Below are 12,247 nucleotides of genomic sequence, written 5' to 3'. Positions count from 1 at the left end.
CAGTATCATATTTGACATTTTACCAAAAGGCATATCTACATTTAAGAAATTAGTACAGGGCACACCACACCTTGTTATTTACTAAAGGACATATATATATATATATATTACTAAAATACTTTTTTCATTAAAATATAAAAAAAATATAGAAATAAAAACGCGTTCGATGGCTTGGAGACGAAGACGACACTTTTCCAAAATCATACATATAGAATCATAAATAAAATTACCAATCCTGAAGACACAGTCTGAGAATCCAGTTCTGAGCCTTTATAAACAGCTATCACATCCGCTTGTAGGCAACACAAAGCTACCGCCTGCTTCTGCACCCACTTTTCTACATGGAGGGTGAAGCCTCAGAGCCAGAGCCAGAGCCCAGCAGGCGGCCCAGCACTGCCGCCGCCTCCACCGACGACGCAGCGATGCTGCCTGCCGCCGCCGCAACGAGGGTCAGTCTTGAAGAGCATCATGAGTTCGTTGATTCAGCTCTTCTTTCGCTGGCGCTGTACGTAGGCCGTCGTCTTTGTTCTCTGCGAGAGCAGCATAAACTTTCTATAATTATGCTAATGGATGTTCCAAAATAATTAATGTTTTTATGCATAAAAAGCTTTTGTGTTAGTATTTTTTCAATAATCTTTCAAATTTATAAAATTGCTTATTTAGTTCTCCTTCAACTATAAAATGGTTATAATGAATCATCAATTGATTAAAAGTAAAATAAAATAATGTTTTTCAAGTGATTGACTGAGAAGTGAAAAAGGTATTGACAGTTGTATAGTCGAATTTATGAACATTAAATGTGTGTCAGAGAAAAGGCAAAGAACATTTGATTGAACATTGTTTAATCTTAATTTTTCAGAATATTCTTACATTTAAAAGTTAAAGCAATTGATAGTCAAATTACAATAATAGAGGAGTAATTCTTTTGTTTAATTTATAGTGCACTATCAATTGAGACAAATTATGAACAAATTCTAAATGGCGGCCAATCAATAGTGACAATTATGATATTGTGATGTAGATGTAGTGTATATTTTGATTTATGATATGATAATAATTTTTATATTTGTGTATTTACGTATTTGTGAGACACCTTTTATATTATATTTGATGTAACTTATATGAAATTTTCTTTTTTATACCTGGATCATTCACCTTAATTCTCCATCAATGTAACATATATATAGGGTGGGTGTGTGGAGATAAGAATTCCATTGATATAAATCAAAATTAATTTGAAATTAATTTGACCAAGTTATGACCGAATTAAATTTATTAGTTTAAATCTAGTCTATCGATTTAAAACGAATTATAAAGATTTTTATAATAATAATAATAATAATAAATAAATGAATTGAATCGTTGAATACGAACTAAAAATATTGAATTAAAATTGAATGGGATATTATTAATTAATCCACTAATGGATGAATATTCGATAACAAAACTCTTTAATCAGCATCTGATACTCAAAGCATGTTTCACAGCAAGTGCTAATCTTCCTACTATTCCCCTAATTAATTTGTCTGCTTCCTTCCTCAAGTAGAATCAATTAAGATCTCGCCTGACGGACGTGTCTGACATCGATTGGTCGACGTCGGCAAGCCTCCGTCATCGGAAACCGCGTCATCTCGATTTAATTATATATAGTTTCTCTTTCTCGGTTACGTCCCACGGAAAACTTCGTCGTCTTTGTCTGATTCAACGCGCTTGTTCAATGATTCCCAGTGAAAGTTGACGATCGATCGATCGATCGAGCTCTAACTTCTTAGTCTAGTCCAAGAAAACAGAATTGAATTCTCAACTGGTAGATCATACATGCATTAATAATCGATCGTTAATGTAATCATGCACTGAGACATTAGCAGAGGCAGCAGCCAGGGCCGGCCCATGGTCTTCTCAGCCTTTGGTGGCTGCAGGGGGTGGGCCGCCGCCGCCTCCGCCGCCGCCTCCGCCGCCGCCGGAGAACTTGCTCAGTAGGGACTTGAGGATTTTCTTCAGGATCTGCCCTCTCTTGGGGATATAGCGCAGGCGAGGAGGAGGAGGAGGGGGAGGAGCTTGGATCCCGGCGGCCATTGCACTCGTCGGAGAGAGGGAGAGAGAAGGGTTGGTTGGGGGCTTGTTATATAGGAGCCGGGAAGGAAGTTGCTCGGAAATTTGAGGGAATTTTACGATGAGAACTAGAGAAGTAGTTAATAAATAAATAGAGCTTAATAATTTTGTTATATATATTCTTGAAAAATTAAGGGGGAAAAACAAATAAAACAAAACTCCACATAAATAAATCGAGTCGCACCATCAGTCGACACGTCAACCACCTTGGGGAAGCCTTTCCAAACTGATGACGTGGCCATTCCTTGGGGCATCCATAGTTAATAATCCGTTTAAAAATCAAACCCACCGAATCTATTTAATTAAAATCGAATAAATTAAAATATTTCTAAAAAAAATAATAAATCCAGTTAATCGATGAGGTGACCAGTCCGGTCCTAAGATTAGGTTCTTTATTTGGAGAAAAATTTTTATAAATACGTCATAGCTGGATCGAACCATGGATGCCTAGATGACAACCTGATTGTCCTACCGCGGCACCAGACGTCGAGGATGAAATATTTCTAAATTTATTAAACTGAATTGTTTAATAAAAATCAAATAAATTAAATCGATGAAATATAGATTAATTCAATTTTCATTTAAATTTTTAAGATAAATAAAAAAAATAAAAATAATTAAGGTTCAAAAGCGAACAAGAGATGACTATGCCATTTGACAGTCAAGTCCATGTTCTAGTATTTAAAATCGAACTAAATTATCAAAAATAATTGATATTTAAAAAATAAAATTTTGAAACAATTAAATTGAACTTTCGATCGCTAATTTGATTTAATCAAACTTTTACTCTCCCCTCGTGAGTTCATGAAATTCCGACTTCATTCCTAATTTCGTAGAGCCGTGGGTTTGGTTAGACATGTATAAGATTTTAGGAAATTTTAGGTTGTTTAAGATTATTTGATAAAGTAATCAAATTAAATTAAAATAAAATAATTAAAATATTTGATTATTTAAGATTTTCTTATTTTTTAATGGGTTTAATTTAATTTGGTTTGACTTTACATATTTAGATGTTATTGAGCTATTAGACTTTTAAACGGCGGTGGCCACTCGAACCAAAAAATTCGACGGCAAAGATTGATGGGCTCTCACCGCGGGACCCATAAATAGACGGCAGGCTATTTCCTTCGCATAAGATTCTTCCAACGCTCATCTCAGTCTCCTCTCACCTTCCTCGCTGCCAAGAAGTCAACCAAAGCCGCCTCCACTCGACACAGACGAAGTCTTTGACTTAGTGTTCACCTCCTCGCCGTTATATAATCTGCAACCTAGCGTCGAGAAGATCTCGATTAGCTCATCTCATTCTTCTCTGAAGTCTGAAGTCAACTCCAGCTGCTCGGTTCAAAGTTCATGGCAGACATGAAGGTAATTAATGCAAGCTGTTTTTTAGCTCTATGTTGTTCTGTTCAGTGTTCAGTTGATTAAGTTGCTCTTGTGTTTCGTTCTTGACATCTTGCAGAAATTAGCGCTGAAGTTGGACCTCCACGGCGAGAAGGACAAGAAGACGGTCATGAAAGCAGTTTCCGGCCTTCAAATTAACCAGCTGTCTATTAGATTCGTTGATGATCTAGCAAGCAGAGACATATTAAACACAATATATATACTTTCAAACCACAGGCATAGATTCGATTTCCATAGAAAGACAAGAAGTTGATCGTAACGGGAGAGGTGGACGACCCAGTGACGGCGGTGGCCAAGTTGAGGAAATCCTGGCCGGCACGCTGAGTTGCTCTCGGTTGGGCCGGCGAAGGAGGAGAAGAAAGAACAGGCGAAGAACAAGGAAGGGGACAAGGACAAGGAGAAGGGCAAAAACAAGGAAAAGGACAAAGGAGAAGCAGAAGAGCAAAGACGACGTGGGGCGCTTCACTCGATCGTCGCGTCGCGTTACGTCCGCGCGTCGCTTCCCAGGCCGTTCGGTAACCGCCCTCGCTTCTTGTCTCTTCTCCTTAATTCGGTTTTTCTTCCTCCTTCCCCCACGCATTCAATCGATCGCTTCCACTCCTCGCTCCACTCAACCAAAATCGTGAGAGCAACACCCGATCTGTACATTTGCAACTCTATACTTTTTCGATCCGATCTGGTGGCCAAGCGGAGGCCATGGCCATCTCGGAGGTTAAGGCGGCTGAACTGGATGAGGAGAGGAGTTCCAGTACACGTTCGCATCGCGATATGTTCGTCGAGGTGTTGCTCGGTAGGGATTTGGCAACGCAGGTTGGCCGATGCCACCGCAGTCGATCCCGAAGGAGGCGGCCTATCAAATCATCAACGACGAGCTGATGCTCTACGTGGCACTTGTAAATTGACGTCGGATCAGTCAAACTAAGACAGGCACTAAGATCAACAGAATACATGAGCAATGATTCTGTTTGACGGAAGTCTGGTCCAAATTAATTAAAATCTTGAGCTACATATCGATCAAGTAGTCCAGAATTATATCTCGATCAAATAATCACAAGTTACATCTTAATTAAGTAGTTTTGAGTCACATATTGGTCAAACAGTCCCGAGTTACATCTCGGTCAAGCAATTCCGAATCACATCTCGATCAAGCAGGCCCAAATCATATCTCAATCGTCTCAGCCCCGAGTCTCAGCTCGATTGTACCGCCTCAGACTTTATCTCGGGCTCAAGCACCACTTTTGTAATCTTGAGTCTTGCTTTTGCACAATATAGAAACTTCTGACATCCAAACATCCACTGGTAGGAAAATGCGAATATTCTTAGAATAAGCAAGAGGTTACAAAATTATCAGAATCGATCTCCTCAGATACCTCTTTCTCCTACAGGCGGTTATAAGGACATAAGACCCAGTTTCTTAAGATACTCCTTCCCTCTGTAGGTGGGGGCCGGGTATGAGGATTTCATATTTGAGTCCTCTCAAATACCTTCTTTTCTATATATGCTGCTGAAAAAAAAATGTCTGTCAAAACTGATCTCCTCAAGGGGCATCTGGACGCCTCTATCTCTTCTGACATTGAGATATTGGGAAATGGCTATAAAAACCTGAAGGCAAGGTTTGGATAAAAGGATTTACTACTCCTAATAATTCTAATCTTCTTCTTTTCCAAGAGGGACGACTTTTCTCTTTTTGTGAAGATCCTAATTTAAATATCGGAGTGGCATGTCAGGATTTTTCGATACTAGTCTAATCTCATGTTGAAGTATTTTTTAGATTCTCATCATCTTCTCCTCTGAGCTCTGTAAGAAAATCGTGCACATCGGATTGTTCGTTGACTGATGACTTGATCATCTCCCGTGCTTAACCGGAATACTATACAGGAACCCAAGGCTGAACCTGGCGCGTCGTTTGTGACGATGACGTGGAGCCAGAGTGCGACAAGCTGATCATGAACGCCATCAATAAGAATCACGTCGACATGGATGAGTGCCCAAGTCACCACTGGTCTCAAGGTGTGTTTTCTGTGGCATCTTCTTCTATTTGTTGGTTTGGCAAATCGAATATCATTGCTCTTCTTCCTTTGGTTGCTTGTTTCGAAATCCCCTCTATGACTATAATTGGGCTGCAACAAAAACAAAAAAAAACTTTTTTTTTTTTTATCCAAATGCAATTCGATTGTAAGATTGCTTTGCGATGGTGTTTCTTGGGAAGGGAAGCTAATCTATCATCCACAATCCAACCGATAAATATCAATTGGATATTATAACACTCATACTCATATATTAATATAAATGTGGATGTGGTAAGAGGTAAAACATAATAAAGAAAATTAAGCTATAAAAAAATTAAATAATGTAGCATGGTTTACATACACATTTGAGTTGATACCATTTAATCTAGTTTTTTAAATTATGGGTAATTTTCTTACATCAAATAATTTAATTATTTTAAGTTTAATCAATTTTAAGTTTTACAAAAATTAGTAATTTTATTTTATATTATTTTTTATCGCTTAAATATTATAATAATATTATGACATAATAACTTAATAAGCCCTTTTAAATAAGCACACTACCCTACGTACTATACCCATCGTGTCAGCGTATGAATCATATTTCACATTTTACACATGGATTTCAGAAATTAGCACGTGGCACCACTTTATTATTTATTAAGGCGTATTATTATTATTTGGTAAAAATTAAAAGAGCATTCAAAAGGACATTTCTTTTAATTTATAAAAATAATAATTAAAAGGACATCCCATTAAATATTTTATATAAAAAGCTTTTACTTTTAATGCTATTATAATAATTATGATTAACTATTATAAAATACAAAACCTACTGGATACCTATTATAATATATAATGTTTAATAAAATATTATTATTATATTAGTTATTTAGTATTTTTAAAAAACCATCAAGATGTTTAGACGCACAAAGCTAGTGTGTCAGAGGCTCAAAGCCAAGACTTGGAGGTGAGCCAAAGTGAATTGGAGTGGCTGAGACAGTAGATTTGAGATAGTCGTGACAGGGTTGACCAAGCAAAAAGATAACTGAGATGAGATTGGCCGAGATGAAGATAGACGAGATGAGGTCGGCCGAGACGGAGTAGATCGAGACTAGGAACAACCGCTGACTGAGATGAGAGGTAGCCAAGACGGAATCGATCGAGACTAAGAGCAGTTGTTGGCCGAGACGAAGTCGGCTGAGACTAGGAACAATCATTGGCTAAGACGAGAAGTAGCCAAGATGGAATCAAGGTCATGTTGACTTGTGTTGACATTTCAACCTGAAACCTTAACTATTAGATGACTTCTGACCTTAATTTACAGGAGAGCCACATCATCTTGATCATTCGTATCAGTATTTAAATGAATTAACATGCTTTATGTTGAAAGATTAATTTGGATTGGTCGTTCAGATTAATCAGATGGAAAAAATGAAATATTAGAAATTGAATTGAAAATTTCGAACCTAATCTTATATCAGAACATCGGACCACTCGTTTGCTCTTAATTATGGAAAGAAGAAGAAGAAGGATGATCGGTAAAGGAGAACTCTCACAAGAACCAACAAGGCTAATGGAGGTCCCACCTTCTCCACAAAAACCAAAGACGGCTAATTACAATGAGTTGGTTACCTTCTCCAATGAAAAAGGAACAGAAAGATGACAAAACGGATAAACAACAACTAGCATCTACACACACAAAAACACAAAAGTAATTCAACTCGTCCACAAACAAAAGATTGTATACAGTAACAACTCCCCCATTATCTGTTTACCAAAATGGACCCTCTCATATTCACTCATTCCTCTGCGACATTCACTTCCAAGTCCTGTTCTTCATACTTCACTGCCACCAGAAATCTCATGCACACCTGCAAACACATTCCACAAAACCACGCAGCACCTAACGAAATCGCCCCCGTGCATCGACTGAATCTGCATACGTACCTGTTTCGTATCATAAACAGCGTACTCGTTGTACTCCAGCGGGCTATCTCTGTGCTCCGACGCCACCAGCCGTCCACAGGGCACCTTTATGTCGTCGCCCCACCGGAAGTGCCCCGACTCATCTGGTCGCTTCTTCCCTAAACCTTTGACGCTCACCTTCTCCTCCTCCATCTTCCTCGTGTCCTTCAAGACAAAGACAAAAAATGGAAGGAGATTCGGGGATATGATCTTTCTGATTCACTCCAATTAGAATCGACACTCACTTCAGGCACGGTAGAGATCTCGGCGATCTTCTCTCCGAGAGAGACGATGCCTAAGAATAGGAAGCCGTCCGATCGATCGACTGCTGTGAATCCATATCTAGCAGCCTCTGCGGATGCGTCCGAGCACACGATCGCTCTTCCAAACTGGTGAGTCAAAAAACGATAGACAGCCGATATCGATACGAAACTGAAATTGGCTAGTCATGAGTTACCATGTAGCCGGGAACTGGAATCTGGCACACTGCCGGTAGAAGTCCCTGGTGCAAGTGCCTAAGCAAATTTGAACTTCTGGTGCCTGAAAGATTCAGGATTGTTGGCGAGTATTGCGATCATCGATCGAACAACAACTTGAGATAAATTAACATACCACACCATAATAGAATCTTGTTTGGCAGTGTTTTCATCTCTTCATAGGAAGGACCGGCAGTTGATTGAATGGAGAATACGTTCTCCACAGCCACGCCATAAACCTATAAAGCAGCATTATCAGTCGTATGTTTATGAGACTGATGGCGGACAACAGAGATAACACTCACCACTTCGCCGACCTTCACCGGCTCGTAAGTGGTCTCCAGATACTTAACGATCATCTCGTACTCCTCCGACGAGCTCTCCACCGGAGTGATCGAGCAACCAAGCTTGCTGTATTGGTCGGAAAGAGGATCATCGACCGTCGCACTGTCAAACGCACCTCCAATGAGGCGAGAGGCAACGTTAACATCCCTTATCCCTTCTAACCCCGCAGCCACCTGCAAAATTTTCCCATCACAACCTGCAAAATATTACCTTAAGGTAGATTGGTCATGGTCGTTCATTATACATGATCCGCAAGTTCCTGATAGCTCCTAAGCGCATACGGCCGCGTCGAGTGCATGAGGGTGAACCACTTGCAGCTGAAGTCATCCCACAAAAGGTTGGCCTCAACTTTTGATTTGCTTGCTTTCTCAATCACTTCCCTGAACTTGAGCAGCTCTTCTTCGCCTGAAGAAGAAACAATTCGATTTTGCAAGGGAGCATCGTCAAGATTGTGCATGCAGAAGAGAATTCAATGGCCTACTCACCTCTTTTCAAGTGGAAATCAGTAAGCATTCCCATAGGCAGATCAGGGCTGTCATATCCCATCTCCATCAAGGCATATCTGTATCAGATTTAATCTCAATTCTTTGCAGATCAAGAAGAGATACAACAATTGATAGATCAACCTGTAAATCGCTTGGCTGCAGAGCACCTTCATGAGATTCGCGACGAGAGGGTTGAGCTTGCAGTGGGTAACGGCCACACCAAGCTGCCGGAGACCGAGCCCTCCGTGTCTCACATCGACACCATCATCCTGCACCACCAAACAACTTAATCGGCGGTGGTTGAATGATAATTCCTCCTACTGAAATTGGAAGTGAGAAAGAAACCATGTCAACCGGGTGCAATTTAAGAATCTTCTTCTGGAACTTCTTCTCCCTTTCCCACGGCTCGAACTCATTCCCGGTGACCTCTTCGAAGAGGCGAGTGAATTCCCGAATCGCGTCGTCAACGCTGTTCCATTCCTCGACTCTCTCATCCGCCCTCGCGTCGTCTCCGACTCGGCCCTTCTTGTAGTAAAGATGCACGTTTTTGTTAGGAACTTGTATGAGCTGAAGGATGCAGTACCTGCAACAGAGAAATGAAATGCTACAGAACGATGCTGCTTCACGAATGGCAATGTACAACAAGGTAGAGAGCTAGCTACTCATTGATCCCAGTTCCATGATCGAATTGCGAGAATGCGCAGCTGTAGACGACGCCGTCTTTTTCGAATATGGTTCCCCCTTGCTCCCGCAACCGACTGTCCTTGTACACGCACCGCTTGCCGTAAAGCTTGATCTGTGAAGCAGAATCGCAAGTTTACTTCATCGCTCGAGGAAATAGATTTAAGATGAAAAGCATCTCTACTTCTGCTGTCAAAGATTCAATGGCTTCTTCACTAGGATCCATTTTGTCCCACGGAATTCCCTTCCCTTCGGGGGCGAGATCAGAGACGACGTCGTAAGCCTCCAGCGGCTGCGGCTGCTGCTTTTCGATGCTGTCGATCAACCACTTCTCGCTCACCACAGGAATTCCCCTTTCCCTGTTTCAGACACCAGCAGAGATCCACATTTAAGCTCAAAAAACCAAGACCGATACCGAACTTGTTCGAAAGAAAGTTCAGAAATGGCACATTGCATCCGCTACTCGAACTGAGCCCCCTCTTTCGCGCTCCGCCGGTGAAACAACTAGACAACGGATTTCTGTAAAAGAGAAAGCCAGCAATGTCAATCTTTGGTGTGGATACACCGATACAATTTGAAACATTGGTCATACCATTAACATTGTAAGAGACTCTTCCCCCATATTTCTGGATTTCTTGCCTCCATGTTTGCTATATCAAAGCTTTTCCCATTAATATCGCAACAAATTTGAAGAATCAGACAAGAAAAACAGTAGAGTCCTATTTACATGTGTTCGAGAAAGCCGTCCTGATGTCCCAATCACAAAACCAGCCAATGGCTTCTCCGCCAACGTCAACTCCCGGCGAGGATAACCTTTTGATTCTTGGTTCTTCACCCACTGCGACTCCGATTCAGAGCAAACCAACGAGGTCATGTTAATTTCTCCAGCGAATTGAGCAAACAATTTAACTTTAACTTATCATCACCTCCTTCACGAAATTGTCACTGATCTCCTCGGGGATCTTTACAGGCTGATCTTTGCGAGGCGCGTCCATGGTGGTGTAGGTGCAGCTGCTCCATTCGCTGTAGGATCCTGTGCACTCGTAGTGGCTCCCTGTGCAGTCGATCTGCCCTTCGCAGATCGGGCATTTCTTGAGCGGCCCGTAGAACATCATGTCTTGACTATTGATTGCACATTAAACCGATCAACAAAACCCAATCCAACTCGAAGGATTCAGTTCATTTCAATGACTGGAGGCTATTATTGATCATTACCATCGCGGGACGACAGCATCCTCGGAACCAGAAGCATCTTGCTCGTTGGCTTCCAGTATCCTGCGCATCTCCACGATAGGGAGATGCTTCCTCATGACCTTGCAGAATTCTTGGAATTCCTGGGAGATCTTCGAGGTCGATTCGGTGTTCTCGCCCTCGACCTTCGCCTTCTTGTTCTTAGTTGCTTGCTGCCGCTGCCGATCGGCATCTTCCTCTGCTTTCTGCTTTCCTTTACCGAGATTCCTGCTTTCTTCCTCAGAAGAAGCGCGGATATGCGACCTTGTCTCGCGGACCTTCAAGTTTAACGTGAAATTTCTAGCTAAAACTAATGAATTGTCCCAAAGAAAATCTGAAACAAATGAAGAAGACGCACCTTCATGGCTTTGTTTTCTCAGTGTCGAGTTCAAAATGTATGATCTCGTACGACTGTGATGCTGTCCATAAAAGCAGGGAGGGTGCTTGGTCACAACTATCATGGAGGTTGTGTGTCGGCGGCGGCGGCGAACAAGTGTACTGCCTGCGTGCCCTTCCGACACGTCGCCGGAGGAAGGTTAAGACTGAGCGGTGCGGTGTTGCGTCAGGGAAGCCAGAAGCAACGTGGGGCTCCCACGTGGCGGTAACATTCGTTGGGACGTGAGGATTAACTTGCGGCATAACACTGCCTCGCGCAACCCTAAACTGAAACTGGCGGACCTGGATTTGTAGCAATGGCGTTGCCTATAATAGAAATATATATATATATATATATATATATATATATATTTCTTCAAAAAAATAATAAGAGAGTAAAATAATAGAATTGTATAAACATAGAAATACTATGCTGCGCGATATAGAAATATGTGGATCGTGCGTGACATCGCGATCCACCGCTGTTGCCACCATCGTCGCCGTGCCGTCCGACCACCGTCGGTACGTCGCTCGTCGGCGCATTCGTCGGCGTCTGGATTCCGGGGCGGATAATGGTCGGAATTCGACAAATTCAATCGGAAATCGTCGAATCCGGCGTGCGGCCACTGACAGCCAAATCACGGCCGATTTCCGGCCAAATCGCGATCGATTTCCGTCCAAATCGTAGGCGAAGACGGGCTGAGGAAGGACCGCGATTTGACTGGAAACCGACCGCGATTTGGCCGTCAGTGGTCGCGCGCTGGATTCGACGATTTCCGATCGAATTCGTCATTTCGACCACTATCCGATCAGAATCCGACGTCGGCCGACGCGCCGACGAGCGACGCATCGATCGCGCCCGAGCCAGCGGCCGGCGGTGGCCGAATGGCATGGGGAGGCGACAACGGCGGGGTCGGAGCACTGTACATAGCATTAGTGTATAAACAGCGACGTTGGACAATAAAGTGTATAAACGCATTTAAAGTTCCGTTGCGCGCGAATCATTTTCCCCCTTTTTTTTTCTCCCTTTTTTTTTCAACTGCGGTTTCTAATTCTAAGCCGTAGCTTTGTAACTGACGTTTCATCTTCCCTCTTCCCACACGGAGAAATGGCCATCTACAACCGTACGATCTGCAGGTTTCAGTCTCTCTCCTAATCCTATCAT

At 42.0% G+C, this 12,247-nt stretch overlaps 1 protein-coding gene across 1 annotated transcript; it reads right to left on the bottom strand.

Moving 5' to 3' along the window:
- Window positions 1–7,324: 7,324 nt before the first annotated feature.
- On the bottom strand, window positions 7,325–11,168 carry LOC141819771 (protein ADP-ribosyltransferase PARP3-like). Its single transcript, XM_074707026.1, has 17 exons — window positions 10,693–11,168; window positions 10,404–10,599; window positions 10,205–10,315; window positions 10,070–10,127; window positions 9,927–9,996; window positions 9,662–9,836; window positions 9,459–9,592; window positions 9,142–9,379; window positions 8,938–9,065; window positions 8,797–8,873; window positions 8,556–8,716; window positions 8,272–8,484; window positions 8,103–8,205; window positions 7,948–8,030; window positions 7,736–7,879; window positions 7,473–7,655; window positions 7,325–7,396 (listed from the first exon to the last, which is right to left on the bottom strand). Exons 1-17 carry the CDS (start codon window positions 11,166–11,168, stop codon window positions 7,325–7,327), a joined length of 2,622 nt encoding a protein of 873 aa, XP_074563127.1.
- Window positions 11,169–12,247: the final 1,079 nt, after the last annotated feature.

Source organism: Curcuma longa, chromosome 2 (genome assembly GCF_044706935.1).
Source record: "Curcuma longa cultivar G26 ecotype Majalengka, Jawa Barat chromosome 2, ITB_CL_G26_1.1, whole genome shotgun sequence".
Taxonomy (NCBI): domain Eukaryota; kingdom Viridiplantae; phylum Streptophyta; class Magnoliopsida; order Zingiberales; family Zingiberaceae; genus Curcuma; species Curcuma longa.
This window is presented reverse-complemented; position numbering and strand designations above follow the sequence as displayed.